This window comes from Scomber japonicus, chromosome 1 (genome assembly GCF_027409825.1).
Source record: "Scomber japonicus isolate fScoJap1 chromosome 1, fScoJap1.pri, whole genome shotgun sequence".
Lineage (NCBI taxonomy): Eukaryota > Metazoa > Chordata > Actinopteri > Scombriformes > Scombridae > Scomber > Scomber japonicus.
This window is the reverse complement of record NC_070578.1, coordinates 19,025,829-19,053,490: the sequence shown is the minus strand read 5'-3', so window position 1 is coordinate 19,053,490 and position 27,662 is coordinate 19,025,829. Positions and strand designations below refer to the sequence as shown.

Sequence of the window (27,662 nt, the reverse complement as noted above, 5' to 3'; positions counted from 1 at the left end):
CAAAGAAAGCTCTCCGTAAGCCCCCGGTGTCTGCAAACACCGGCTGTAATTTAATCCACCAAGAGCCATTTGTCTTCCCCAGTTATCATGAGACCCTGTACCAATTACAGACAACAAACCACCAAGCTTGGTCAGCTGGAAAGCAGGTGTGAACACCTCTTGTCTTTGTGCCTGGTGCATCATGAGCACACATAGCTGTGGTGGTTAAGTGAGTAGCCCACATGTATGCCCCTCTATATACTTCCTTCAGCTTTTCATGGAGGTCTCAAGGATGCTTCCTGGAGATGTAGGATATGTTGTCCCACACACACTGAAAAAAGTAAAAAGCAGGTCTTTGAATTTACAAAAATTAAGTTAGTAAATGCAACACAATTAATTTATATTCTGCTTGTGTGAACATGGTTTCTCATGGAGTCTCATCCTAGTCAGCTGTGGAAGGCTTACCCTCAAATCTAGACAGACTATTCTGTCTTTCATGCAGTGAATGAGAAGACATCAACAGTATCCTTCAAAGTTACACTAGCAATATCACATCACCTAACGATCATATCTGGACATGGTTTTTCCAAACTGACCTACACACAATAAATTCTCTAAAAATAATTTAGTCTTTTTTTAATTTACAAATGTTGCATCTAGACACTCAGAATCATGAAGAGAGGAATTAGAACAGGAAAATGTGGCAGGATTGTATGATGTCACTGCTGCATCCTAAGATTCTGTGAGTCGTCTACTAATATGCAAGGTGAGTGTCCTAATAACTTTGTAGGTGAGAAAATGCGTGCACTGGTGATTAGATAACAGCTCTGGTGTCTTCTACTCTGGTCTGTTTGGCGTTGTGGGCAGGACGGCTATCATTTGTCTCCCCCTACTGACCAGCAAGGCAACCAACCAGGTGACTAGATACTGAACTAATAAAGCTTTTGTTATATTAGCCTAATAATAGAAGTTACTACAGGTGATTCTGTCACAGCCGTCCGTAACCTTCATTATGAAACGGAGGTTGCAGGGTAATAGTGTATGTACAGTAGGCCAAATACTGCCAAAAGCCGCCTATTACAAAACTGTAACCTAAATTGCAGATGCATGAATCACCTGAATTAACGTGTTTCTCATGCACAAACACAGTAAAAACACACACATTGTGCTCTTTACTCAATACATTTATTGCTACTTTTCTACGAAGATGAATAAATGGATGGCCTTTTTTAAAACAATAAGCTTCACACATAAACTTAAATTCCCATAATGCTGCAAAACATGCTTTTTCATCCGACATGTCTCAAGAAGCGTTTAAGTCTACTCCTGACGACACCTGTGTAGCCTACTCAACAAGTGGTGTTTAGATGCTCCACCATAGCCAAATGTATAAATCCACTCCTCACCCGTTTAACACACCCTTCCAATTTACGCGAATATATATCGCAGATGGTGTTTTACAAGAAAATTGCTCTAAAAATTCAATTAGTAGCCGATAGTAGCCGATTATTATAAACAGATGAATAGTGGACACAATCAAGTCACCATTGTGTGGCTGAACGTGATTTTTATAACACTACATATTAAATTACAGTGTCAAAATATATTGTATCATATCGTAATGTGATGTAATTTGCGCAATGTTTTACTCGTAGATTTTGATTAGGTTAATATTTTGATTTGAAAGACTCGCAACGGAAATGTTATTGTTGGTGCTGTTGGCAGACCAGAACGCGATATGTTTTTACCTAGGACGGCAAAATCATACCCGCTCTGGCCTAACCAATCCAGCTAACGACTGCAACCGCAACTAGCCAATCAGAGGCAGAATAGGGCGGGCTTTTCCGTCGCCATACTAGAATAACATGTTTCGACCGGAACACTAGTTTCACGCCATTTTGAGATATCGGCCAGCTATTGAGCAGCTAGTAGCTTGAGGGCAATGTGATCGACTCTTTTGAAGCTATGCCGATTATTTGGTTGTTTTAAAGATTGTCGTCACGTACTTTTTTTTATCGTTATTCGGCCTGCGTTTACATTTCCAACCTAGATTACTCTTCCAGCCATGTCCACCGAGGCAGCAGCCGACCAGGTAAGTTAGCTACATGGACGAGCAAGCTAACTGTTAATGAGACGCTAACATAATTAGCTTGTGTGCTACTCTCGCATAATGTTAGAAAGTGGAGCCATTCTCGGTTCTGTTTGCACATTACTATTGACTAGTATTAAACAATACACAGTCAATATGTTATTTCTTGGTGGTGCTTTGTCGTAACGTTGTGAGCCTAGCCTGCCTGTACGCCATATTGATTGGCTAACGGATAACGTTAGCATTAGTCGTTTCTTGGTTGTCGAGCGTTAACACGTTGAGCTAACTTTAACATCACCTCCATGTTATCTCGATATTAACGCAAAACATTCTGCTAAGTTAATCGATTAGCGTTACTGACGCGACTTTTCATGCTGCTAGCTCTATAGATCTAGCTAGGTAATGGTACCAAACATGGTAAAAATGGTAACTTTTAAGTCCAATAATATTATTGAGTCACACACTGCAGGGGCAAAGCCAACAATTTAGGAGCTCATTAAGCCCCTATCTTGTTGAAATAAAAGCTATTTTTAGTGTCACGTGGTCTTCTAGAATTAGCACCACTTCCACAGGCTGTGTTGATATTCTGAGACATCGTTCAGCATCATATTTTCCCCCCCTGTGCATATGTGTTGTCTTGCAGGCAGCGACAGAGTACATCCCAGAGAAGGTGAAGAAGGCAGAGAAGAAGTTGGAAGAAAACCCATATGACCTTGACGCATGGAGCATTCTGATTCGTGAAGCACAGGTTTAGTGACACATAGTTGCATTCCTGGGGTTAAGTAAACTGGGACTAAAGGGTGGTGGGAGGTCAAGGGTAACGGATTGTTAAAAAATACAAAGCACTACATATTTTTATTTTATTCTCTCCCTACATGACTGCTTATTCGTGTGTTTTAATAGTGTGGAATGTAAATGCATTCTCCTTCTTTAGAACCAACCTATAGATAAAGCAAGGAAGACATATGAGCGACTTGTCACGCAGTTCCCAAGTTCTGGCAGATTCTGGAAACTGTTCATTGAAGCTGAGGTTAATACTTTTTTTTCTTTTCTTTAGTGTGCATGGCTGGGATTATTTCTTACAATGATCAACAATGTGATTTTCACACAAACAAAATGTCTCGTACTTAAATGAAGTTTAAAGTCACAATTCTTGATTTGAGCCACTATACCACTTCTGCCAATAGTTTGTTTTGATCAGTAAAAATAAAGATATTTTGATAGTGGAGTGCACCTAGCTTGCAAAGAATTTCATTGCACCCTACACAATTAAAAGATTGTATTGAAAGGGATACAGTTGCTGGAAAACATGGTTTCATTTGCTTAGCTCATTACGAATTGTGCCTTTAAACAGAAGCAAAAGGGAAAACAACTCTATAACCATTTCTTTTTCAGAAAATTCTGCTTATGTTCCCAGGATTTACAAAAAAACATTTTCTGCGCCGTATTTTAATGGGGTAAAGTGCATTTGTTGCATGTTTGGTTTGCAACAGTATTAAAACTATTTTAATAGTATTGGAGTGCATTAGCCTTTTATTCACTTGTCGTGTCAATTTATTGCCTCCTGTGTCATTTCTTTCAGGTAATTTTATAAACAAATACTCTGATTGTGTGGCCCTTTCTTTCCTTGAGACATTTCTTCCCCACTCCTCCTGGATAAACCTACATATGACCAGTGACCATTTGTCCTGATGCCACCAACAAGCTTTGCTCTTATGCAATCAGCTACTGAAAGGATGATTCAGTTTCCCCTGCACAAAGTAATTTTTGCTAACCTTGTACACAGTGCATTGATGCCCTCTACCCCTGCAGACAATTTCTGCAGTTGGTGTATAATATGCTGCACAGTATTTGCTCCCTTTATCAAGCACCAGCACCACTAGTTCCACAACTAGTATGTAATCCTGAAAAAGGGTGATCTGCTGTGGCTGTATGTTAAAGTTGTGCTTTGTTATTGTGGGGTTGCTCTGCTAGATGAAGCTACCCCTTACCCCGACCCCCAATTCCCACCCACCTGTGTATTATCCACTGCAAGAGAAGGGTTGAGAACATACCTATTTTAGGAAGTGAGAGAGGGAGAGAGCACTGCACTTTTTAAATGGACTTAGCTTCTCAGGAACAGGCCTTAATAATTCCTTTTATCCTGCAGATGACAATAAGTACCAGTAATACATACATGTCAAATCACATGATACTTGCATGTTGCCCCCTTTTACCAAATTGATGATAATCAACAACATAAGGAGCATTTACAGTAGCTTTTAATGAGTAGTGATGGTCACCACCAAAGTTTTTTTTATTTCAGGAAGCCTCAGTGATATTAATAGGGCTAATTCTTTTAGTTAATATTTTACTAATTCATTTTACTAGTTAAGTAGTAACTAGTAGTAGTAATTAGGTGACACAGATTTAATATTTTGGAAAGTTAGCCAGTATCATCCTTTTTTTGTTAAGTGAAAAAGAGTGTTGTCCACTTAACAGAGGATTTTTTTTCCCCCTCTTTTTTTTTTTTTGGCCTTCATTTGGCAGCGAAGAGGCAGACGGTAAACAAGGGCGAGAGATGGGCACAACACACATCAAATGTCCCTGGCTGGAATTGAACCAGGGACGCTGTGGTTATGTGGCATGTGCAGTAACCATTCGGCTATTGGGGTGATCCCACTGAATAACCTTTTATCTTTCTATTGTTAACGTTTCAGATTCACAAATAGGAAAGAAATATGCAACTGAGGTCATTTTCTGGTGGGTATTGATGTTCAAACCAACCTGTAGTTCATTAGTGGATTAAATATCGGCACCCAGTTGTGGAAGTTACTCACTAATATTGAGGTTTCTATGCACAACTTTATAGGCAAAATCCAATACATGAATTTAATTTCACTTAACATTTTTAACAAAATAAACGACAATAAATGAGTTTATTATTAAGTTTGAAAAGTAGACTTTTAGGCTCATTGTTCTATTTTTATATCCCTACCAAAAAGAAATGCTCAGATTACACTTTAACAAGGGAGCTATTTATACTGCAAATCAAATATGCCATATCCTTTAAAGAAAAAATGATAAGCCAGACTTAAAAAAAAAACAAGTTATTATAGCAATTGCCATTTTCTTCACCAAATTATTTAGTTACAACCTTTTTATTAAACTCCACAGTTTGTGGCAAGACGCAACACAGCTCTGTTCATTGAAATGACAGACCGATCCTTTTGAACTTAGCATGAAGTTTTATTTATTTTTGGCCTTTCAAATCCCATTTTCTGCACATTCTGTCACAAGCATAGAGAGTCTGATTTCTAAAGACTGACACACGTAATATAGGGGAAATGTTATGTAGTGTGTGAGAGGAGTCAAACTGACACCAATTTCACCAGTCTTATGGGAATGCAAGGCAGTTTCACTTGTAAGCATAGATTTTACACAGATTTCATTTCTAAGAATGTGTATATTGAGCACAGTCAGGATTATTTCTCATGTTACTTATACTAAAACACCCAGTTGAGAACGAGAGTCTTTGCCATTGAGTTAAAGTCAGCATTTCAGTTTATGATTGCTGGAGATTTGGTTAATTTATAATTTGGCACCCTGTGATATGAAAGGAAAAGACAGAAACTCGTGAGATGTCTCTTGCATTGTGTGAGAACAGCAGCACTGATGCCAGTGTCACCAGTCTGTCACTATTTTTGGACATTTTTATTTTTTTTCTTAATTTTTTTAAATAAAACCTCCCCATTGTCAGAAACTGATATTGCTAAAATCAACATAGTCCCATTATTTTCTCATAAAAGGGAAATTTGTCTGTTTTGTAAACTTATTTTTCATTTATTTTTTTGCGATATCCCAATTCATACTGCATAGTTTCTCTAAAAGTGGACAACAAATGCAGTTGACTTTTTGTTTTTTGTTTCAAACGTATTAACTACAGTGTAGAAAAATGATATCAGCCAGCACTGGGTGACAGTATCGCAGTACATTTTTAAGGAACTGAGTCGACCAGAGACATTTTCAGGCAGTGAAAATGTCCATCTGCCTTTATCTTATTTTCTCCCCCTAAATGGTGGTGTAATTATTACATTACTCATATTAAAGTATGTTGATAGGACCACATAGGTGATTTTTAGTGATGTAATATGTTACACCTCAGGAGGAGCATCTTCACAGATATGTAACCATCTCACCTGACTTATCTAGACACACCTATATGAGAATACTTCATGCCCATTTTGTAGCTGATTTGACTGATTGTGACTGTTCAATTCACATTTCAGTTGTAGAAAATCTCTTCATTTAGTAATGCTCAGGTTAGGTTAGCTTAGGTTAGGTTAGGTAACGATCTTGACATTGTTGAAACAACTCCAAATTTCACATTCAGACTTGTATTTTTCAGGCATTACATAACATGGTGTAGGCAAATTAACTGAGCTCCCGGCTAAAAGTAAAGATTCTTTCCAGAGGATGCATTTTCTGAACTACATACCTCTTTGTTTTACTGGTGCTTGGTGTTTTTAATGAAAATGCAAACACAATGTCAAATGTGCTGTTGCAGTGTCTGGAATTAGCCATTAATATAGGTCAGTCTTTTTTTAGGCAGGGTACCCTAAAGGCCCTCTAAACTGCAGTAGGTGTTGAAAAAGGACTTTAATTTCTGCTTTATGAAATTAGTCCATTCAAAATATATTTTCTAGAGGTCCAATGTATTTGGATGTGCCAAAAGAGTTTTATTTTTCTTAACTTGTATCAGGATTAAGAACTTAAAATTGCATTGCTTTGGTCATTAATTGAAATTGATGACTAAAACCAGCTTTCATTTTAAATTGTTAAATGTATCATTTCCCCCAGGATGCACTGCACTGCGTTTACTTTTACCATAGCAGGTCATTTATTTAGCAATAATTAATAATTTGCCTTATTTCACTGTGACACTGTCATCTTACAGTGGTGAATTGTACTTTTTCAGCGTTGAAGGGATATTTGCCTTCCATGTAAACTTAGTACATCAGAGTAGTTTAATGCTGCTTTGATATTTGTAGATTATATAAAGGTAAACTCAGTGGGATGAGATTCTATCACCACATAAACAACCATGTCTTCGGTCGCTACTGGAGGGTGCTGTGAGACTGTGTCCTCAACCCATCAATATTAGGCCATATAAAATTCATTGCTGGAACTGTTTACCAAGGAAACATGCTGACCTGAAGCTGTGAAAGTCTGTGAAGAGATTTTTTTTTTTAATATCAAATACTGTACTTCTCAAATTCTGAGCACATTTTTTCTGTATTCTCAGTAACCTATTTAAATTCTGCATCCAGATCTTTCTGTAAGTATTTTTTCTGTAACGTGGTCACTGGTGTTTGTCAGGGTTATGAGGCGCAATCTACTAAGAAAATAAACCCCTTTCGAAAAGTAATTTGTCATTCTTGTGTGAATTTCACTTTGTTGATCTTCAGTGTCCCATGTGTGTGTGTGTGTGTGTGGTCAAATTTGCATGAATGCATGTTTGCTGTAAGCCATAAAAGTAGAGAAGACTATTGAATTAACGTTGCATTTACACTCTTATTTACAGATCAAGGCTAAAAACTATGACAAAGTAGAAAAGGTAAGTGTCCATCACACTCATGAAAAGTGGATAGTGTCTGTTTCTCTAAAGATTCAGGACTGATCATCTGAAAGTTTGTTATTAGGCTGGCTGTTTATTATGACAAAACATTTTTTCTTGATTTTTACAAGAATATTAATACACTTTTTCTCCAAATGATCAGTATGTTGACATGAGAGGCATGTGCTTTTGTTGTCATTTTGAGTGTTGACCATGTGTCTGCAATATCATGAGTCTGAATCCCAAAATCACCAAAACAAAAACAGAATGTGTGGAAATGGGACAAAAGGTCTTTGAATTGTGACTTAATTTTCCTTCATAATGAAATGCAACCATAGTCATTGATTTTCTGAGTTTCAACTGCCAAGTGTAATATATTCAACTGATGACACTGGATTTTGTTGTTTGTTTACTACTTGGATCCCACATTTCAATAAACTCAATTAGCTAACTCTGAAATGTCCAGTTTGTTTGTTTTTGCCTAAATATTCCTTTGTAACCAAACTCCGGTGCAAAGGCAGCAGTTATACACATGGTGATATAGTTTGGAGAAGCTCGCTAAAATGTAACCACATAAGAGGTCTATATTTTGATCTGACATTTCAAGGTGAGCATGCATTTACTGAAGAAAACTATTGAAACACTGAAGATAAGCGGGTGTCTTGCAGCGTATATATAATCAGTGTTTTTCTAAGACAGTTGTTTTTATCTTTCCCTATTCTTGCCCCTGTAGTTGTTTCAGAGATGCCTCATGAAGGTGCTACACATCGACCTGTGGAAATGCTACCTCTCATATGTCCGAGAGACCAAAGGAAAACTGCCAAGCTACAAGTAAGACAACACAATGTAGCGGGGGAAAGTACAGTAATGTGACTAACTGGTGTATTGTCATGTTGTCATTTGATTTAATACCCATGTTTTCTTGCCTTCAGAGAGAAGATGGCACAGGCGTATGACTTCGCCCTGGATAAAATTGGCATGGAGATTATGTCATATCAGGTACACACATCTGAACTACTTAATCTTACCTGTGTATGTCTGTTCCTGTTAACCACTGTATCCTAACATTATTCTTTCCTTTGACAGATATGGGTGGACTATATCAACTTCCTCAAAGGAGTGTATGTTGTTTTTGTTTTTTTTCTTGTACTATGGTGAGATTATGTGAACTGAGTGAGATAACTTACACATTTTTGTTATGTATTCCATCAGTGAAGCTGTTGGCTCATATGCAGAGAACCAACGGATCACCGCAGTACGGAGGGTTTACCAGAGAGGCTGTGTGAATCCCATGATCAACATCGAGCAGCTCTGGAGAGATTACAGCAAATATGAAGAGGTGAGACATTTCTACCAATCTATGTTTGTATATATGGTGTTTAGTTGTGTGAGAGAATGTAGAACTAAATCCTCTATTTCACGGCCAGGGAATCAATGTACACTTGGCCAAAAAGATGATTGAAGATCGAAGCAGAGACTACATGAATGCCAGGAGGGTGGCAAAGGTGATACATTGTACAACACGTCACAAAATTCACAAACTTATTCCTTCTGTCTTGTGCGGTTGATGCAAAAGGTTGTTTTCTGGTGTATGTTATTCAGGAATATGAGACTGTGATGAAGGGGCTGGACAGGAATGCACCCTCGGTACCACCCCAGAACTCCCCTCAGGAAGCCCAGCAAGTGGAAATGTGGAAGAAGTACATCCAGTGGGAAAAAAGCAACCCGCTACGCACAGAAGACCAGACCCTCATCACAAAGAGAGGTGCTGTATTGTGTTAAAATAGTTAAATCTCTGCTGCATATGTCCTAGAGAGCCAGTGATTCTAGTCATTTTAAGTCACTACATTAGTCAGTGGAAATGAACTAGTGTATGAGGATTGTTTTGCCTAAGATATTCTCTTGCCTTGCAAGATGCTGAACATCACCAACATGATCAACATTTTTGATGGATGGGTGTTTTTGTTATGTGTTGCAGTGATGTTTGCTTATGAGCAGTGCCTACTGGTGCTGGGCCACCATCCTGACATTTGGTATGAAGCAGCACAGTACCTGGAGCAGTCTAGCAAACTGTTAGCAGAGAAAGGGGTAAGAGATGAAACCTTTTGGATCTGGATTTTATGTGAAATTGGTTTGACTTTACTTTGCTTTACTTAACTTTTCTACTTTACAAAATAGTTCAATCATGTTTTAATAATGTTTTTTCATTTCTCTCAGGACATGAATAATTCCAAGCTGTTTAGTGACGAGGCAGCTAACATCTACGAACGTGCCATTGGGACTCTACTGAAGAAGAACATGCTTCTGTACTTCTCATTCGCTGACTATGAAGAAGTGAGTGTCCGTCTGCTTTTTATAAAAAAAAGATTTTTCTGGCATAGACGCCTTCATTTGACAGTAGAGAGACAGGAAATTACGGGAGAGAGGCGGGGTGTGACATGCAGAAAGGTCCACCGGCTGGCACTCGAACCGGGGTCCGCTGCGTACATGGCATGCGCTCTTAATCACGCGCTGTCCAGCTGCTTATTAAACACAACTTCTAACCTAAACAATAAAAGAAACAGGCACCTATGAGCATATTTATTGTTAATTTACCTTTTGTTGTCCACACAGAGTCGAATGAGGTACGAGAAGGTTCACAGCATCTATAATAAGCTGTTGGCCATTGAGGACATTGACCCCACACTGGTCTACATCCAGTACATGAAGTTTGCCAGGAGGGCAGAGGGCATCAAATCAGGTCGCACCATCTTCAAAAAGGCCAGAGAGGATTTGCGCACACGTCACCACGTATATGTGACTGCAGCACTGATGGAGTACTACTGCAGCAAGGTGAGGACACATACTGTATAATTGCATGTTTAATATCTGTATGGTGTGACTTAAAGGAGTCTTAGAAACCTGTTCAATTCTTAACTTGTGCTGTTGTGATTGTCACCCTACAGGATAAATCAGTGGCCTTCAAGATTTTTGAGCTTGGTTTGAAGAAATATGGTGACATTCCAGAGTACATACTTGCGTACATTGATTACCTCTCACACCTTAATGGTAGGTTAAGTGTATTAATATCCAGAGATGATACATAGAATGTTATAAATATGTGTTTTTTTACTATCAGTCCAAAACCTACTTGTGTTATGAGTTTTAAAAAATGACATTTGATACAAAGGAAGCAGTGATATCCTTTTATCAGTTGTGAGGAGGCAAAAAAAAATACATCAGTACCTTAATAATAGATGATAGATTTGAAGCTATTTTTCTCTCTCTTCCTCTGTTTTCTTCAGAGGATAACAACACCAGGGTTCTGTTTGAACGTGTCCTCACCTCAGGAAGCTTGTCGCCAGAAAAGTCAGGGTAATGTCAGATATTAATTATTTAGCTCTCACATATGCCTGTGTTGTAACCATCAACTAATCAACAAAGTATGTTGAACTTTGTTCTTATTTCACCCCTCAGTGAAATCTGGGCTCGGTTCTTGGCTTTTGAGAGCAACATAGGAGACTTGGCGAGTATTCTAAAAGTAGAGCGGAGGCGGTTCACTGCCTTCAAAGACGAGTATGAGGGCAAAGAAACAGCCTTGCTCGTAGACAGATACAAGTTCATGGACCTGTATCCCTGCTCCGCTAGTGAACTCAAGGCTCTTGGATACAAGGTGTGTATTTTTCCCTTCATAGACAACACACTTGAACTTTTTTGTGATGCTGAATTGATATTTGACCCGTCTTCTCTGTTTAGGATGTGTCTCGTGCCAAACTGGCATCGCTGCTTCCAGAGACAGTGGTGGCACCGTCTGCGCCTGCACTAAAGGATGAAGTTGACCGTAAACCTGAGTACCCCAAACCTGACACCAATCAAATGATCCCCTTCCAGCCACGTCACCTTGCCCGTATGTAGTCCTTTTTTTTCCTACAAATATTTTGCTGCGTTTACTTAAAGTGTAAAGTAATTCATCTTAATCTTCCCCACAGCTCCTGGTTTACACCCTGTCCCTGGTGGAGTTTTCCCAGTCCCCCCAGCTGCTGTTATCCTAATGAAGCTGCTCCCTCCGCCTACGTGCTTCACTGTGAGTCACAGCAGCTTAACACACTCAAGTTCATGTTTATTGGTAATGAATACAACTGTAAGCAGCAGTTTTTTTCTGCTGGGATTGTCTGAAAGAGTCTGTGATTGTCTCTTGCTGCAGGGTCCCTTCGTTCAAGTGGATGAGCTCATGGAAACTTTCAGGAGATGCACACTACCTGAGAGTAAGTTGCTTTTATTGACATTTTAGATTAATCCAAACCATCTCTATTTTTGGGCTTTGGTGATGGATGGATGTAGCCTTTCCCCTGGTTCTACATTCAGGCACATATTTTGCTAAAATAATAAAGATTTTTATCCATCGCAAAAATCGTTGTTGTTTTATAATTGCCATGACAGCCTCATACTGCTGCTACATACACTGGCTATAGACTTGATTATATTCATTTTCTGTGTTCTCCATAGCTGTTGATGCTGCTGTAGAGCTCATCACTGGCAGACAGCCTGATGCAGGAGGGGAGGGCAATGGATCAATGGAAAACCACGCTATTGCCAAGTCACTCAAGAGGCCTAACGCAGACTCCGATGAGGAGGATGACAAAGGAGCAGTCGCTCCACCCATACATGACATCTACCGCGCACGCCAACAGAAGAGGATTCGATAAGCCAACTGAAACACATAGTGAACCCTACTAGAATGTAATCTTAACAGGTGGTAAAATGGGGTAAATGTCCATATCTCTGAGTGCGTCTGAACGATAATACTTCTGTTGATCTCTGTACAGCAAGCATACATATATGCAGACACACACATACACACACAGTATGCACACTCGAGTGTTCTTGTGGCTTTTTTTGTTAACAGTTTTTATTTTTAAAAACTGATCATTATACTGTACAAAATTTTTAATTCAACTCTTGATTTTGGCACACAGCTCAGTTTTGGCCTTGTGATGTTACAGTGATGGCAAAATGGAAACAAGCTGTTTTTTTAGATAACTGGGGGAAAATATTCCTTTCAATAAAAGTGGAGAAGAATTCAACTCGATTTGCTCTTTTGATTGACTTCACTGATTTCATATTGGTACCCTGCTCTTCATTTGAAGCACAGCCATGTGTCACTTTATGGTTACCGCTAGGGGGCAGAATGACACTTAGTCGTTGATCTGACAGGTGATCCTCTGCAGCATTTGATTTATCCAATTTGCATGAGGACAAGGCAGCTTTGAAAGTTTTTATCATTTGAGTGCAGAAATTTAGCTTCTGTTTGCATTTAAACTATAAATAAAAGACCAATTGAAATATATTTTCTTTAGTTTTCAATGAAAGCAAACCTTTCAGCTCATTAAACAGCATTTGCTTTAATAAATATACACAGTTCTTCCATTGCAACAAAAATAATAATTTTAAAAATGTATATGTTGAATATTCCTCTTAATACCAGCCAGCTGTTAATTTTCGCATTGGACTGATAACATTATTATTTGCCCACACACCCTTTGTTCTGAGTATATGAAAGCCATCAGCTCTGTGCCTTGTTACACGTAACATTGCCATAATGCAGTTTATGCAGAACTCCATTATACTACTCTCTAGTCTGATACCTCCTATGAAATGTGTCCTACAGTATTCCTGAAATAGTGTTATTGTAGTGCCAAGATTACTTAACATAAAGGTAACTGCTTGTTGGCCTTTACTCATTGTCCAGTTATATTGTCCAGTTATATTGGAGCAGAGAAGAGTAAACACATATTTGTAATTTTCAGTATTGTCGGATGTTTACTAGAAATGCAACAATAGATTAAATGGACTTTTCTTATTTGAGTTTCTGTTTAAATGTTCAACGGAACTCACATATCTTACGATAAAGGATAAACAATGATGTAACATAACAAATAGCACTGACCTTTCAATAACTGTGACAAGGCTTTTATTTCAGACAGTTTCACAAGTTTATTAGCTGACTGGGAGCCTCAATAGCATTAAACATCCTTAGATTTTACAAATATATATAAAAGGTACTTTAACAAAAAACAACGTCCACAACTCATGTGGGGGTCAAGCAGGAATGGACATAAAGGGTGTCTCACATTCTTAGTCAAATAAAATCAGTCTTTTATCAGTCAATTATCTTAAAATTCAGACATAATTTAATTATATATGTGTTTTGTGGGTACGCTATTTGACATGCCAGATGCCATTTTCTCTCTTTTCATCAGAACATACACATTCCTGCAGGGAAAAGGGGCCAATGTATACATATGAATATTGGGACAATCCCCAATGAATCTTGTAAAGACTTGCCAAAATATGCACAAGATGTGTGTGGCTTATGCAGAGTCTGGGAATGCTTTTCTCACCTGAAAATGTCAAAGCAATTACCCCAGCTGATTAGAGGGAACACAATAACCTTATTTGAAACTGAACCGTGAAGATGCCACTATAACGAGGCCAAGGTTTTGTGGTTTAAAAAAAAAAGAAGAAAAAAAAGTACAAACATCTGTTTTGCTGACTTGTAGCAACAAACACAAAGACCCAGAGGGATGATCTTCATGAATGCCTCTGACTGTTTACTACAACACAACATCAGACTTTCAAATTTCCAGGTTTAAATTTCCGTTTGAGGGTTCCTCAGACATAGCTGTAACTGTACATGCATCGCATTACATATGAGAAACCACATGAACAGACACATCTCTATTCCTAACAATGTTCCTGTTGCACAAGCACAAAGAATACAACCATTGAGAAGCCATATGCAGTCTTATCCTTGCTGGCTGCAAAGAATGTCGTTGGAGGCGCGTTACAGTTTGAAGACATCAAAAATCTCAATGAACTCTGATTCATTTTGTCATTATGGGAAAGCAACATACAAAATTGACAAAGATATTTCATGTGAGTGTCCTGCATCCAAAAAAATATCTAACAACTTTAAGATGAGTAAATATGTCCATAAATATCAGAGCTTAATACATTTACACTTAAAAATTCACATTATTGTTCAGTAGTCTAAACTATTTACATATAAGCAGATCAAATCCACTTATGCTGCACAGCTTTGCATCATTTGCATCTTATTAGGTTTTGTTCTCATATCTAACTCTTTTTACATTATTATAGACACATTTGTTGAGATGATAAATATCAGTGTAGCAATGTGTTGACACTAGACAATCGATTTCCAAAGTACTGAACAAAAATCTCAGGATGGCCTTTATAAAACTGTCCCAGAAGTCGTCGCTTTTCTTTGCTGGAGAGTTTCGGGTTCTCGTGGATTCTCCGGAGCAAGGACCAAAGTTCTTCCTTTGTTGTTTTTTGTGCATTTTCTGAGTAAGCGCTAGCACTCACTCTTGTGCAGTATGTGGATCCTGAAGATGAAGATGGAAAAGTATAGATGTTCATCAAAATGTTCTTTGGTCACACAAACTAAACTGTGATGAATAGATAAAAGTAAAATACGCAAACCTGTTATTGTATCTGGATCCTTCCCTTTCACGATAATCATTATTCTGTCACTGACCATTTTGTGCAATGAAACAGGAATCTGGTGGAGAAGAGAGCAGACACATGTAGTCTCCGTCTTAAAGCTCTGATATTAAACATTTATTTCACATTATATTAAAAGCAAGACAAATTGAAGTGTAATCCTCCTACAACACAACACCTACATATATTTACACTCACTTTGAACAGATCACAGTGTTTATCCATCATAAATAGAACCATCAAGTCCACTTTTCCTTTGGAGAGTCTTCTACTGTAGATGATGGCGCTTGAGAAAGACCTTTTCACTGCCATTCGGTTCTCTATCTAAGAGAAGGATTTGAGGTTAGCCAAGCTCAAACAGACATGCATATACATATATATACACAAATGACGCACACAATCGCTTACCTCTGTGTGCAGTTTGACCTCCTGTGGATTGGCAGCAATGGCCATGAATCTCAGGAGCCTGCGCAGCTCCTCCCTGCTGCGAGAGTCTTGCAGCTTCAGGCTCAGCTGCAGAGACTCCAGTGCTTGCTCGTGCTTCCCGTTAACTGACAAACACACAATACACGAAGAGGGTTAAAAGACTGAGTTGGTGAATTTTAGCCTTATCGTTTAAGCCTTGTATGAAATGTGATATCTCCATGATTTAAACCTGCATCACTGAAGTTTACATCACCACAAAGGCTTCATCAGCCCTCCTAGAAGAAAACATATCTTCTTACCGAGTAGCTCTGAAATGCCAGAGTGGATGTCAAAGAAGTGGTTGCTGAGCAGAGGTGGCTGTTCTGTTTGTCTATAATGCTGAGTCAGGATTCCATACATCAGCTTCTTACACTGGAGCACATCGTCAGCGCAGCCAGCCAAACCTCGACTGACTTCCACAACTAGTTCATCAGGCAGAAACTCCAAACAGTCCACTGCTCCAGACATCCACTCATCAGCCCTGAAGGAGAGTGAAGTGTACTGAGTTAAAGCCAATAGAGAGAACAGAATGAGGCAACTGGGAGACTGAGAGATAGAAAGAAGGTCATAAAAGCACTTGACATTCTGTGTTTCAGTTTAAGAGAGAACGTAAACACAAAAATGATTGTGTCCCCAGAATAAACCAGCACTCCAATTTTACATGTCAAAGTGAGTTTCTAGTTGGTACCACCCAGCCTGTGGTAACTGTACGAGATTTGTAGAATCTGAGAAAATAACCCTTGATGATGTCATGGTGATATCATCAGAGTTATCACACCTTGGGCTTGAAGACAAATTTATTATGCATTACAAACTTGAGGCATAGAGTTCGAAAGGTTGAAATGGTTGTTTACCAGATTGGGTCTGATGAGAAGATGTTATTGTTGCATCATGGGAAATGTAGGACCTTATGCTCGTGGAGCCATATTAGGGACTAAAAGTCAGGATATCTCTGCCTCTTGCTTCAATTTTAACATTCTTTTTTTTCTCAGCCTCTCCTGAGTCCCTTGACTTTGTGGAGGTGCAACAATAAATCATTAGTTATCTTTTAAGTTAAGTTTGAAGCTGGTAAAGAGTTAATTCATCTGAGAAAAGGGTTTCCAAAATCTTAAATCAGTGTACGAGGACAGATGAGATTTGAATGAGAAAAATCAGTTTTTAGAAGATAAAGAAAACTGTATAGACTTATTGCAGACTCACTGTGCTTCACTGAAGGCCTTAAGAACTTCTCTGTCTAGGTAGCTTGACGTATACAAAAGGTCCGGGTCACTGTCCATGCTGTGCAAGGGAGGCCGTGAGGCGTCTTTTACCTCCAACAAGTTCTCCAACAAAGGTAGCTCTATCAGCTGCAGTAGCCTGAACACTGCCTGCTGGTGCCACACCTCTTCCACAACTGTGGAACACACACAGTCAAAAGCCATGAGGGTTATACTGCTGTAGGTATACACACACACATACACTAGTGTTGGGGAACGTTACTTTTAAAAGTAACTAATTACATTACAAAGTTACTTCCATTAAAAAGTAACTAGTTACATTACAGCATTACCTTCTGAGAAAAGTAACTCGTTACAGATTACCTTTTTGAAAATGCAATTAAACAAATGAGTACTTAAACTGTAGACCGAAAGTGTTACATCAAAAAAGTAATCCAAGTACTCTAACCACCAACACTGACACACACACACACACACACACACACACACACACACACACACACACACGACCAAGCATTTGCTGTGTGAAAACATGGAGCCTGTTTCACGCTGTTTGTTGTGCTTTATGCGATGGAAGGCCACTTACGCTCTTGTGAGAGGCCGAGGTTGATCATCTGAGGGGTGATGGTCGAACTCAGGTTGAGATTTCCCAGCACGTCCTCCAGTGATTTGTCTGTTTTTACAGGGGAGTGGGTGGAGTAGCTCAGCACCTCTTGTCTGCAGAGTCACATAATAACAGCAATCAGTGAGAATGATTGAAAAAAAACCCAAACAGCCTCATTACAGGAACAAATGTGGCATCAGCCTGCAAATGGTTTCTAGTACCTGTGGTTCAGTCACAATTTGGTGCCGTTTTGATTGTGGCAATTTCATATGAAATGTATTTTATGTTTATTTATATTACTCCTGTGAAGACTTGACTTGGCCCATGCTGTATGTAACAAAAGCTTAATTTAACTATTAGAGCACCTGGGTCCTCTGCAGCTTTCATCTCCTATTAGAGACACACAGCCTGTTTTCTGGTCCAGTCTGGAGCTGTCACTCTCAGAAAAACAACACCAGATCAAAACGGTGCAAACACAATATGCTGAGGCCATGTGCCAGCACCACATGTGTAATTTGTCCTGTCTGTGTTTGCTACATGACTGACTGCTCCTTACAATTTAATTCTCCAGCCTCAAAGTGAAGCTTTTTTTTTAGTTTAAGGATTCACAGTTTTGAGCTCATAATGTGTTGGAGCACACAGCACACTGAGTAACCTTCAAGTTAATATTCATCCCTCACTGACAATGTGAGGGAATTCAAGATTAAGAATATCAAGACATAACTAGTTTTCAAAGGCACTTGATCTAAAACCATGCTTGATTTGGGATTAGGTCTGGAGGAAGTAATAATAGTGACATTAGTCTGTACCTTTCATGTGATGGACTATAGTTGTTCTTATTCCTATTCATGCTTGGTGAGTCATAGCCGCTCTCGATGGTACTAGTGGAGTGGGATTTGGTGTTGTTCAGCGGTGAGGGGCTGGTTGCTGGGCTCAGGAATCTGTACAAACTACAACTGCTGTCTTCAAATGTGGCCCGCTTCTTTTCCTTCCCAAATACTTTAATGCCCACCGGCTCAAAAACCCTTGAGTCCATCAGGGCCTGACAGAGACGTACAGCCTTGTAGCGAGGCACTGCGTCATCACCAAAGAAATGGTTCAGGGTGATGTGTGCCAACACCACATCCACGGCCTCAGAACCTAGGAAGCAGTCATGGTAGGATTTCAGGTTGTGGCGCCGGCGCTTGACCTCCACATGAGTGTGGAGATTGGAGATGATGCTGCCCCAGATGTAGGTGGCCCGGAAAGGCTTCCCAGCCATGCCTTGTCCTAGTGAAGGAGAGGAGAAGATCAGTTGAAAAGCAATCAGAGGTGTGAGAATGAGTCCTGAAGTGGAGGTGTTAAAATCTTCAATCAGCCAGTACAAAAACATTTATCAATTCAAAAGATTCACATTTGAATTGCGGCAAAGATTTTAACCAACTGCAATGATAAGCAAGTTGTGAAAACAGTTTTACACGCAGATGCAAAATAAGAACTATTCAACTATAATAAATATTGGTGCTGAAAATGTAGAAATTGAAATGAGTAATTACTCAATTAGTCAAGCAACAGATGTGTTTTTGTCATCAATTCATGATTTAAATTATTTACCCAAAAAAGAATTCCAAAAATTCACTGGCTCCAGCTTCCTAAATGTGAGAATTTTGCTGCTTTATGTGGTTTGTATCATTGTAATCTGAAAATGTTGGGGTGTTGGACAGTTCATAAGATCAAATGAGCAACTTTAAGACATCAAATGGACATGCTTTACTATGTTTTGACATTATATAGACCAAAAGAAAGAATTGTGAATAAAAAATGCCTATAATGACTGATAGAAAGAGAAAATGACTGCTAATTGTAGCCCACATATCTTCAATCAAAAGATGAAATCAAGATGAAAATAAGTTTTTATATATGCAGATGCTATAAATCTCATAAATTACTCGATTTTCCTCAGCTTTGTCAAATTTTAAGCAGTTTCTCAGATACTACATAGTCCAAAAGTACACTCCCTGTCTTCTGTGTAATCCCACATAACCAGAATCTGAATTCAAGTTACTGTATGTGGGCGGGACAGCACAAAGTCAAGCATCAGTGCATCTCATGAGAGTAATTTATCCCCAAATCCTCTTTCTTTCTCATGCTTTTGTATTAACAAAACGCTACTTTAAGTACTGCAGTTGGTTGTTATAGATACAGGACATGTAGAGAAACAAAGACCATCATCTGTGACTGATTTTCTTACCATAACAGACACCCAATGCAACACTACGCTCAATCACACAAGGAAACAGAGAGACAATGATCGTACTGTCTGACTGCTCACACAAGAGATATCACAATATGTTCCTGTTGCATTTTCCACTGGGTGGGCTTCATTACTAATATATGCTAGCAAATCAGTAGATGATGCATGCAATCAAACACAGACATGTTCATGATACACTTTCTCATCATATCTCATTTGCCTTTCTATGGTTGATGGGTCTTTGTAATAAAGATTTGATATTTGCAACATTTATGTCAGCCACCACAAAGCCTGACCAATGAAAGAAAGGAGGAGGGCTGTGTGGCTTTCATCTCACAACAGGAAACATTTAAAGCCGGTTGAGCAAATGTTAGAGGAGGATCTGAGAGACTCACTGAGGCCAAGGGCTATAAATCAGGACCCAACAGCGGCAGCCAAGCTCTGTGTTATGATAACACAACATGACAAACACTATTTGACCCATCTGTAAAACCTGACAACAAGAAGACTCTGGGACATTACAGCAGCAAGCAGATGTTCCCCCACCCGTTTAAAAAAATAAAACCACTCATTGAGAGCAGAGGCAGGTGATCGGCTGATTAATGAGATACATCTACGTCAAGCTGTGTTTCTCTCTGGGGTAGAAGAAACTGTCCTGAAGCAGGGATTTGCATATCAGGGAAGAACAACTGCATAACACCTCTCAACAGTTTGCAAGTATAATAGGTATCGAGCTATAACAGGCTGATGGTACCATGAGTGAAATAAATAGATTAGATAGACTTTTCAGTGGTTTAAGAAACAATATAACTCTTAATGAGAAGAGGTTGTGCAAATATCAGTCAGTATGAACTCACAATAAAATGCCACATATCACAGAAGAGGGATACTTTTAGGTTAAGTCAATTAGTAGAAAAAAGGCCTGCATTATCAGAATGAAATCCTTGATTTGGGAGACCATCTGCATAATCAACAGGGGTCCCTGGATTACTGGTTACAGAATAAATCCGGATCTGATCAATATCCATTAATGCTTGTAAGGGGGGGGGGGCAAAGAAGAATAGAAGAAGAAAAAAGAGAGGGGTCAGATGTGGGTCGAAAACAATCCTGGGAACCCGGCTGTGTTCTGTCACCTCTGGTTGCTTGCGCTGGGTTGAGATTTGAGACCAGATTTAAAGCTGACGCCAGTCCCCTTCTCTTGTGACTATGGTTTCTCTTTATTATAGAGAACCCGTAGACATCAGGACTACTAACTTCAATGTTGATTTTCAATGTGCTTCTCTCTCCTATCCTTCCTATCTCTCCTCTCTACCCCCACTCTGCTTTGAGTCTGGTTCTGCCTGAGGTTTCTTCCTGTTAAAAGGGAGTTTTTTCTTGCCACTTGCCAAGTGCTTGCTCATGTGGGAATGTTGGGTCTCTTTAAATTAAACTTAAAGAGTACAGTTTAGACATGCTCTATGTGAAAAGTGCCTTAAGATGACTTTTGTTGTGAGTTGGCGCTATATAAATAAAGATTGATTGATTGATTTTACAGATCAGTCACAACAACCCTCAGCAGTTAGAAGACTGTGAGACGATACATGAGTGGACTGGCCTGCCTTTCAGCCAAGGACAACAGTGCGGAGTGTGTTTGCACACATCAGTGGAGGTAAATAATCGCAGAGGGAGCAGCGCAGTCAACACACGGGACTTTTCCCCTTGCGGACACGGTGTAAGACACAGCTCGCAAAACTCAAGCCTTATTATAACCGCAGCAGTTTCAGGAGAAAAAACACTCAGATTTTTAGGGTTGTTGCTTTCACCTACAACAAGCTCCGGACTAATGATTTCAGACAATGAAAATGCACCTGGCATCTTCAGGCCAGTAGCGGCAGGTTGTTAATCGCTTAGGAGTTACCTTTATTCCTTCCACATGCTGATCTAACCAGAGGACACAGTTTGAAGATGCTGAACTAAGATGGGTTATTGGCGCCCGTATGCATTTAAACCATAATATCCTGTGTGTGATGTATTTTGGCCTTTACACCTAATTACCCTGCTCTTCCTGTTTTAACACAAATACTGAGGCGCAAGAACTTGTTGAGTCCACGTTGAGCACAAAAGTCAAAAACCCCAAAGGTTGTTCTAATTAGGCTATATTTTATATACGAAGCATATGTTAACAGTAAAGAAGCAATTACACATATAAAATCGTTACGCGCGCGTTATAGTCTACTATTTTCTTAAGTTTCAGGAGTGTTTTGAGTTTTTGAAATGACCAAAAAGACATTGACAAAATATTCCAAACATTGGCTATTTTAGAAAATGTAACACAATTAAAAACACCACCCCCCTTGTTGTAAAAAAATCTTTTACGCACGAGGTTTACGTAAAAGTAAGTAGCCTAACACCTTATACATAAAGCCAAATAGTTTCAATCAAATCCAAATTAGTAGTAAGAAAAGACAAAAATGTTTTGTTATTTGGGTTAACGCCCCATCTACAGCAGATTATCACCAAAACTCTTGGTTTTCAATGTGTTTTCAAACACGGAATGATATTCTTATTAACTAATAAAAGTAATGAATGTAGTAGGCTGTTACCTGGTGTTCTGTGCATGAAAACGTCCTCCAGTGACTTTGAAGACAGCCATTCAGACCGTACCGTGTCCTCGGTCTTCAATTCTCAACGTGACGCACGCAACTCTAGCTAAGCCCGAAACCGTCTCCTCCCATTGTAATACATTATTCATGTCCTTATCACCGCCCTTAAGGGCAATTAGTGTGATAATGAGACTCTCACTGCTTCCCTAAAACTCACAGTTTACAACTTATGGATATGAAATCTACAAAATATTACCACGGTTTATCCAAAGCTTTCATCTCCATGGGTTAATTGTTTTTCTTTTATCACGTGAAAACATTAGTCATCACTATGCTATTTTGAGTGGCAAAAAGCAACGTGGATTCTTATTGAAAACAATTTCCTACCTGAGATTTTTGCATTTGAAAGAAATCAAAAGACAAGAATCCAGGAAGTTTTCAGACAAGCTCTCGTTCACTAAACGTCACACCCTTAAAGCCTACAGTGGAAGAAAATCTAATCTGATAAGAACAGCAGGAAACATGTGAGACAGATGGATATTCCAGAGAAGAGAAGAGAAGAGATTTACACAAAAACACAAAAAGCTCAGAGTGGTTCAGTAAAGACAGATTCCTGTTTCCTTCAGTCAAAACAGTAAACGTCAATGGGAACACAGTTATGAAACACATGGCTGCAGGTGCCTCAGGTGTCAAATTATCCCTGATGCTATTCCACCTTGTATGGGATCATCCATACAGGCAGATTGTCACTGTATTGTCTTAAGACTTAAAGAAACATACATTGCAAACACACTCTGCATTAGGGACATATGTCATGAACTGAGAGGCTCTGACCTGGTGCCTTTTTGTCCTGGGGTGTAATCTGACAGTGGAAAAGTAGTAAACTGACACTGTAAACTCAATGTTGGTCACTTGCTGAAAGGGAGACTGTAAGGAAGACAGCTAATTATCATCATAAGACACAAGTGTGGTGAAACAGGTGAGGCGCGCAACTGGGACAAACCGGTTTGATTACTGCTCTCTTCGCCTCTTTTATGTAGAAAAATGCTCTTAGCTGGCTGGAGTGAGAATGTGTTAGCAGAGGGTAAAGGTAGAGGAGCCTGTGGCCAGATTAGGTCCTACATCTGTTTGGCTTTTCAAACCATTCGGTAAAAAGTAAACAGAAGTGTTCCCACGCTAAGCAGAAAAGGAAATTAGTTTTTCCTGTGAATACTGCTGAGCTGCTCTTGAGCAAGGTATTGCTCTGTAATGAAACAGCAGGTCTATTTGTTTTAACTACTACAAGAATGTAAAGGAGAGCAAACATTCAAAACATTTCAAAATCTTAATGGAAATCAAAAGCTGCTCGGGCCTCTTGAAAATGATTCACATCTGAACTTAACTTGAACTTAACAATACTCTTTTCTGCTGTGTGACCATAATAATGTAACAGTTTAACAGTAACATATGACCAGAAAGAACAAATTGTGTTAGTAAACTCACCTTTTCTGTTGCTGTAGTTGGAGTATTTTAATATTTATACAGCTGTCATGTCCACATGTAAGAAAGGAAATCCACACCTGAAAGGAAAACTAACTCATGTGTGTGTTCATGTAGTGAGAAGCCTTTCGCTGAGGGCGAAACTGGTTTTACCACTCTTCAACCTGCCTCTACGCTGACTGCTGTGGAGTTAAAAAAAATGTTGTCCGCTAACATAGAAAATGAGATAGAGAAAGAGAGAGCACTCTGGTTAATACAATCAAAGATTCTGATCCACAAGGTCAAAGCAATATTTGCTCTCCTGTTTCTCTCCCTGTTGCCGGAAAGCCCTGCATATTTCCTTTACTCTCTCTTTCATACTTATCGGTCACTCAATGTAAGTCAAGAGAAGTTTATTTGCAGTTATGATGATGACAAATATTCTAAGGAATTTCCCCTAGGAAATGGCATTCAAAGTAAGAAAACCCCTGTGTAGGGCTCCAATGTGACAAAAAAAGATGCAAAGCTTAAAGAACAGCTTCCCAATTTTTCAAGTCTGTCTTAAAACATCAGTCAGGTCTGGCCATTAAGAGATCACTTCGTAGTGGCTAATCCTATTGTAAGTGAAAAGAGACTAAATCCACAGTCCTTGTATGGTGCAAAAATGTATTTAAATGTTTATCTACAGCTAATATGAGGCTTCAAGCCAGTTAAGTCAAAACAAGTGGATATTTTCCAAATTTAGTCAGTTTTAGTATAAAATTCTCTCCTTATGTTTCCCTTTAGAGCCGCAGAAGAATTTGGTACCATATCATCAGAAACTTTAGATTTTTAGACTTTAGATTAGACTTAATTTGATTCATTTGGATGACTGAAGCCTCATATTAGCTACAAATAAACTTTTAAATACATTTTTGCACAGAGTGAGTACGGCAGATTCTGTCTCCCATCAATTACATTGATAGATCATTGTAAGTGGATCTTGTAATGGTCAGTATTAATAGGAAGAATAATTTCAGAAAGGAAAATATGTGTTAATGTTCATATAGACTCCTGACTATTATTCTAAGACAGACTTGAACATTTGTGAACCTACGGTGCTGCTCTTTCCTATTTGTGTGAGGAAAAAGTATGAGAACCTCTGCTTTCGATAACTGGTGTGACCCCCTTTCACAGCGAATGAAACATTTCTGGTACATTTTTCAGCCCTACATATCAGTTTGGAGGGATTTTATCCTGTTCCTCCTTACAGAACAGCCTACACTCAGGGATGTTGGTGGGCTTCTTTGCATGAACTGCCTGCTTTAGGTGCTTCCACAGTATTTCTGTACGATTAAGGTCAGGACTTTGACTTAGCTATTCCAAAACATTAATTTTCTTCTGCTCTGACCATCCTTTGGTACAACAACTTGTTTATTTGTTCTTCTTGTCTTTTTTCATGACCTTCTTTCTGTTGAGCATCAGGTCATGGATGGATACCCTGATATTTTCCTGTAGAATTTGCTGGTATAACTTAGAATTCAAAGCTCTATCAATGATTGTAGGCTGTCCTGGTCCAGCAAAGCAGACTCAACCCATGATACTACCGTCATAATGTTTCACAGATGAGATGAGATTATTATGTGTGAATGAAGTGTGTGCTCATCACCAAACAAAATGCTTTACATTCAAGCTGAAAAGTTTTCTACACAATCTGTCTGATAGTCGACTGGTGGAGTCCAAACTCTTTAGAAATGGTTTTGTAACCCTGTCCAGCCTGGTGCGTATCAGCAACTCTTCTTCTAAGGTCATCAGAAATCTCCTTTACACCCTTCCACAAACATGCATTATGAAGCTCAAACTTTGAGTGAAGACCCAGATATCTCTTCTTTAAATAAGGTAGGGCCTCCAAAACCCACAGTTGATTGTCCTCCCATTGATTGCAACACCAGATTCTAATTTCCCCCTTCAAATGAATTGATAATCCTTGGGGTTCACATACTTTTGCCACGCACAAATATATAAAATTGGATAGTTTCCATCAATAAACAAACAAAAAAGTTTAAGGTTTTTGACTCATTAGTTTAACTTATGTCTCTTTATCTAGTTTTAGGACTTGGATGGAAATCTGATCATGTTTTAGGTCATGTATATTCAAAAATAGAACAAATTCTAAAGGGTTCACAAACTTTCAAGTAGCACTGTATTATGCTGTAAGACACAATGCAAATAAGGGGACAGGTATAAGTATGAATAACAGATTCCTGCTGTACAGCTTGTAAGCGTGTAGATGACAGCTTTAAAAACATCATCTTCAACACACAGTACATTATGTTTCACTGAGGGGTATTCCCGAAAAACCAATTACAGTCTTATCCAACACACACCCATAAACTTACAGTACTGTGCCCTTCTCACGTTCTCATGCTGCCTCAAGGGTACTCTCAGTCTGTCTCCCACATATGGAACAATGCAGTGCATTAAAATTCATATGCGTTTCATCTGGAGAGCAGACGTTCAGTATCTGTTTCTACCAGTTGTGCCCGTACTGGAATCTCAAACGGCTGCCGGACTGGCCGTCCTCCGCCCCCGCTGCTCTCCAGCTCCAAAGGACAGAGGACAGTGCCTTTGCCTCATAGAGCTGTTGCTGCAGCACAGAGAAACTTTTGTTTTTTGGGGAGGGGGGTTGGGGGAGCACAATCATGGACAATCATATTTTATTCAACAGGCTCAAGGCCCTTTCAGTTGACACAATGTCACCCACCCCTTTCACAGTGAATACTTTGGTCATGAGAGCATCGTGGGCGAGCATCATGACAAGTTTCTTGCTTTGTTGGGGTCTTCCACTTAAAGGATGTGAGCCAATGTTAACTGCACACTCCAACAAGCAGGTGACGTTGAACACTAACTAACCTCTTGGATCTGAGCTGTGAGATGAAAAAACACTTTTTTGGATCCCAGCCACAAAGTATTGCATCAAAACTGCATGGCTTATACCAGTGGTGTAGCTCTAATTGTTGTTAAATCGATGTAAGTGTATGATGTAAACCAGGAAGTTTCAATTCTCATTTCAGTTCACTGGAGTTCTCCGGGATGCCAAGAAGCATCGTGAGGCTTTTCCAGGTGTTACAGTGTCTGTGACAAAATATCTGGGATGAGGTATCAACTCAATCCTATCCACTTTTCTTTCCTCCAACATCCTGTCAACACAACCTTGGTTCTCCTCTGAAATCACAAAGACATTACTATTAGTTCAGGTTTAATGAACCAAATCTTATGTACCAAACAACCTTGGTACACAGTCACACTCTGTAACTTCTAAAATCCAGCACCATCTTCCTGGTAAAACCACTTGAGTTCACTGACATCTACTGTTTGTGGTCAGTATAAACTGTTCAGAGTATTTTCGTTGAACTATCCAACAACTTCATGATGAAGGAAATAAGCACTAAAAAGGTATGCATATTCTTGGAGCTAGTAATGATGGCACATTTACAATTAAAGTCTTGTGAGGTTTCAAGGGAAGCTGACTTGTGAAGCTTAGTTTCATTTAAATGTTAGTGAAAGTAATCTATTCTACATTATTTTACATTAGTTCACTTTTCCACTAAATGTAGTGAGATCTGAAAACAAAAATTGTTACATAAAATCTAAATGCTATACCGCATATTCAAATTGTGTCACATATACTTCCTTGATAATCTGCATGTTAACTTCTTCAGAGAAAACATACCGGAAATCAAACATCTAATACATGCGGAGCTTTATTAACAAACTGCATCTTTAAAGAACAAGATTTTTTTTGATAGCATAAAATTGGTAACAAAGAATCTGTTTTTTTTGGAAAACAATGAAAAGGTGTCTTAGAAATGGTAATGAACAAGAGAACATAATATTTACTTCTGTGAAAAATATAGATCTATTTGTCATAAAATGTGGGCTATGTCTGCAAAG

The 27,662-nt window shown here is 38.9% G+C and overlaps 2 protein-coding genes across 2 annotated transcripts; one reads left to right on the top strand and one right to left on the bottom strand.

Moving 5' to 3' along the window:
- Nucleotides 1–1,877: 1,877 nt before the first annotated feature.
- Nucleotides 1,878–12,727, top strand: cstf3 (cleavage stimulation factor, 3' pre-RNA, subunit 3). The gene is made up of 20 exons (XM_053321742.1): nucleotides 1,878–2,071; nucleotides 2,712–2,816; nucleotides 3,003–3,098; nucleotides 7,632–7,664; nucleotides 8,398–8,495; nucleotides 8,597–8,663; nucleotides 8,751–8,785; nucleotides 8,877–9,003; nucleotides 9,092–9,169; nucleotides 9,267–9,429; nucleotides 9,643–9,752; nucleotides 9,882–9,998; nucleotides 10,278–10,496; nucleotides 10,610–10,712; nucleotides 10,949–11,018; nucleotides 11,121–11,316; nucleotides 11,400–11,550; nucleotides 11,633–11,727; nucleotides 11,848–11,908; nucleotides 12,150–12,727. The coding sequence occupies exons 1-20, from the start codon at nucleotides 2,045–2,047 to the stop codon at nucleotides 12,347–12,349; spliced, it is 2,151 nt and encodes a 716-aa protein (XP_053177717.1). The 5' UTR covers nucleotides 1,878–2,044; the 3' UTR covers nucleotides 12,350–12,727.
- Nucleotides 12,728–14,689: 1,962 nt separating this feature from the next.
- Nucleotides 14,690–22,334, bottom strand: depdc7a (DEP domain containing 7, paralog a). The gene is made up of 9 exons (XM_053319479.1): nucleotides 22,272–22,334; nucleotides 18,266–18,719; nucleotides 17,439–17,569; nucleotides 16,836–17,028; nucleotides 15,896–16,116; nucleotides 15,579–15,721; nucleotides 15,369–15,494; nucleotides 15,150–15,228; nucleotides 14,690–15,052 (listed from the first exon to the last, which is right to left on the bottom strand). The coding sequence occupies exons 1-9, from the start codon at nucleotides 22,285–22,287 to the stop codon at nucleotides 14,829–14,831; spliced, it is 1,587 nt and encodes a 528-aa protein (XP_053175454.1). The 5' UTR covers nucleotides 22,288–22,334; the 3' UTR covers nucleotides 14,690–14,828.
- Nucleotides 22,335–27,662: the final 5,328 nt, after the last annotated feature.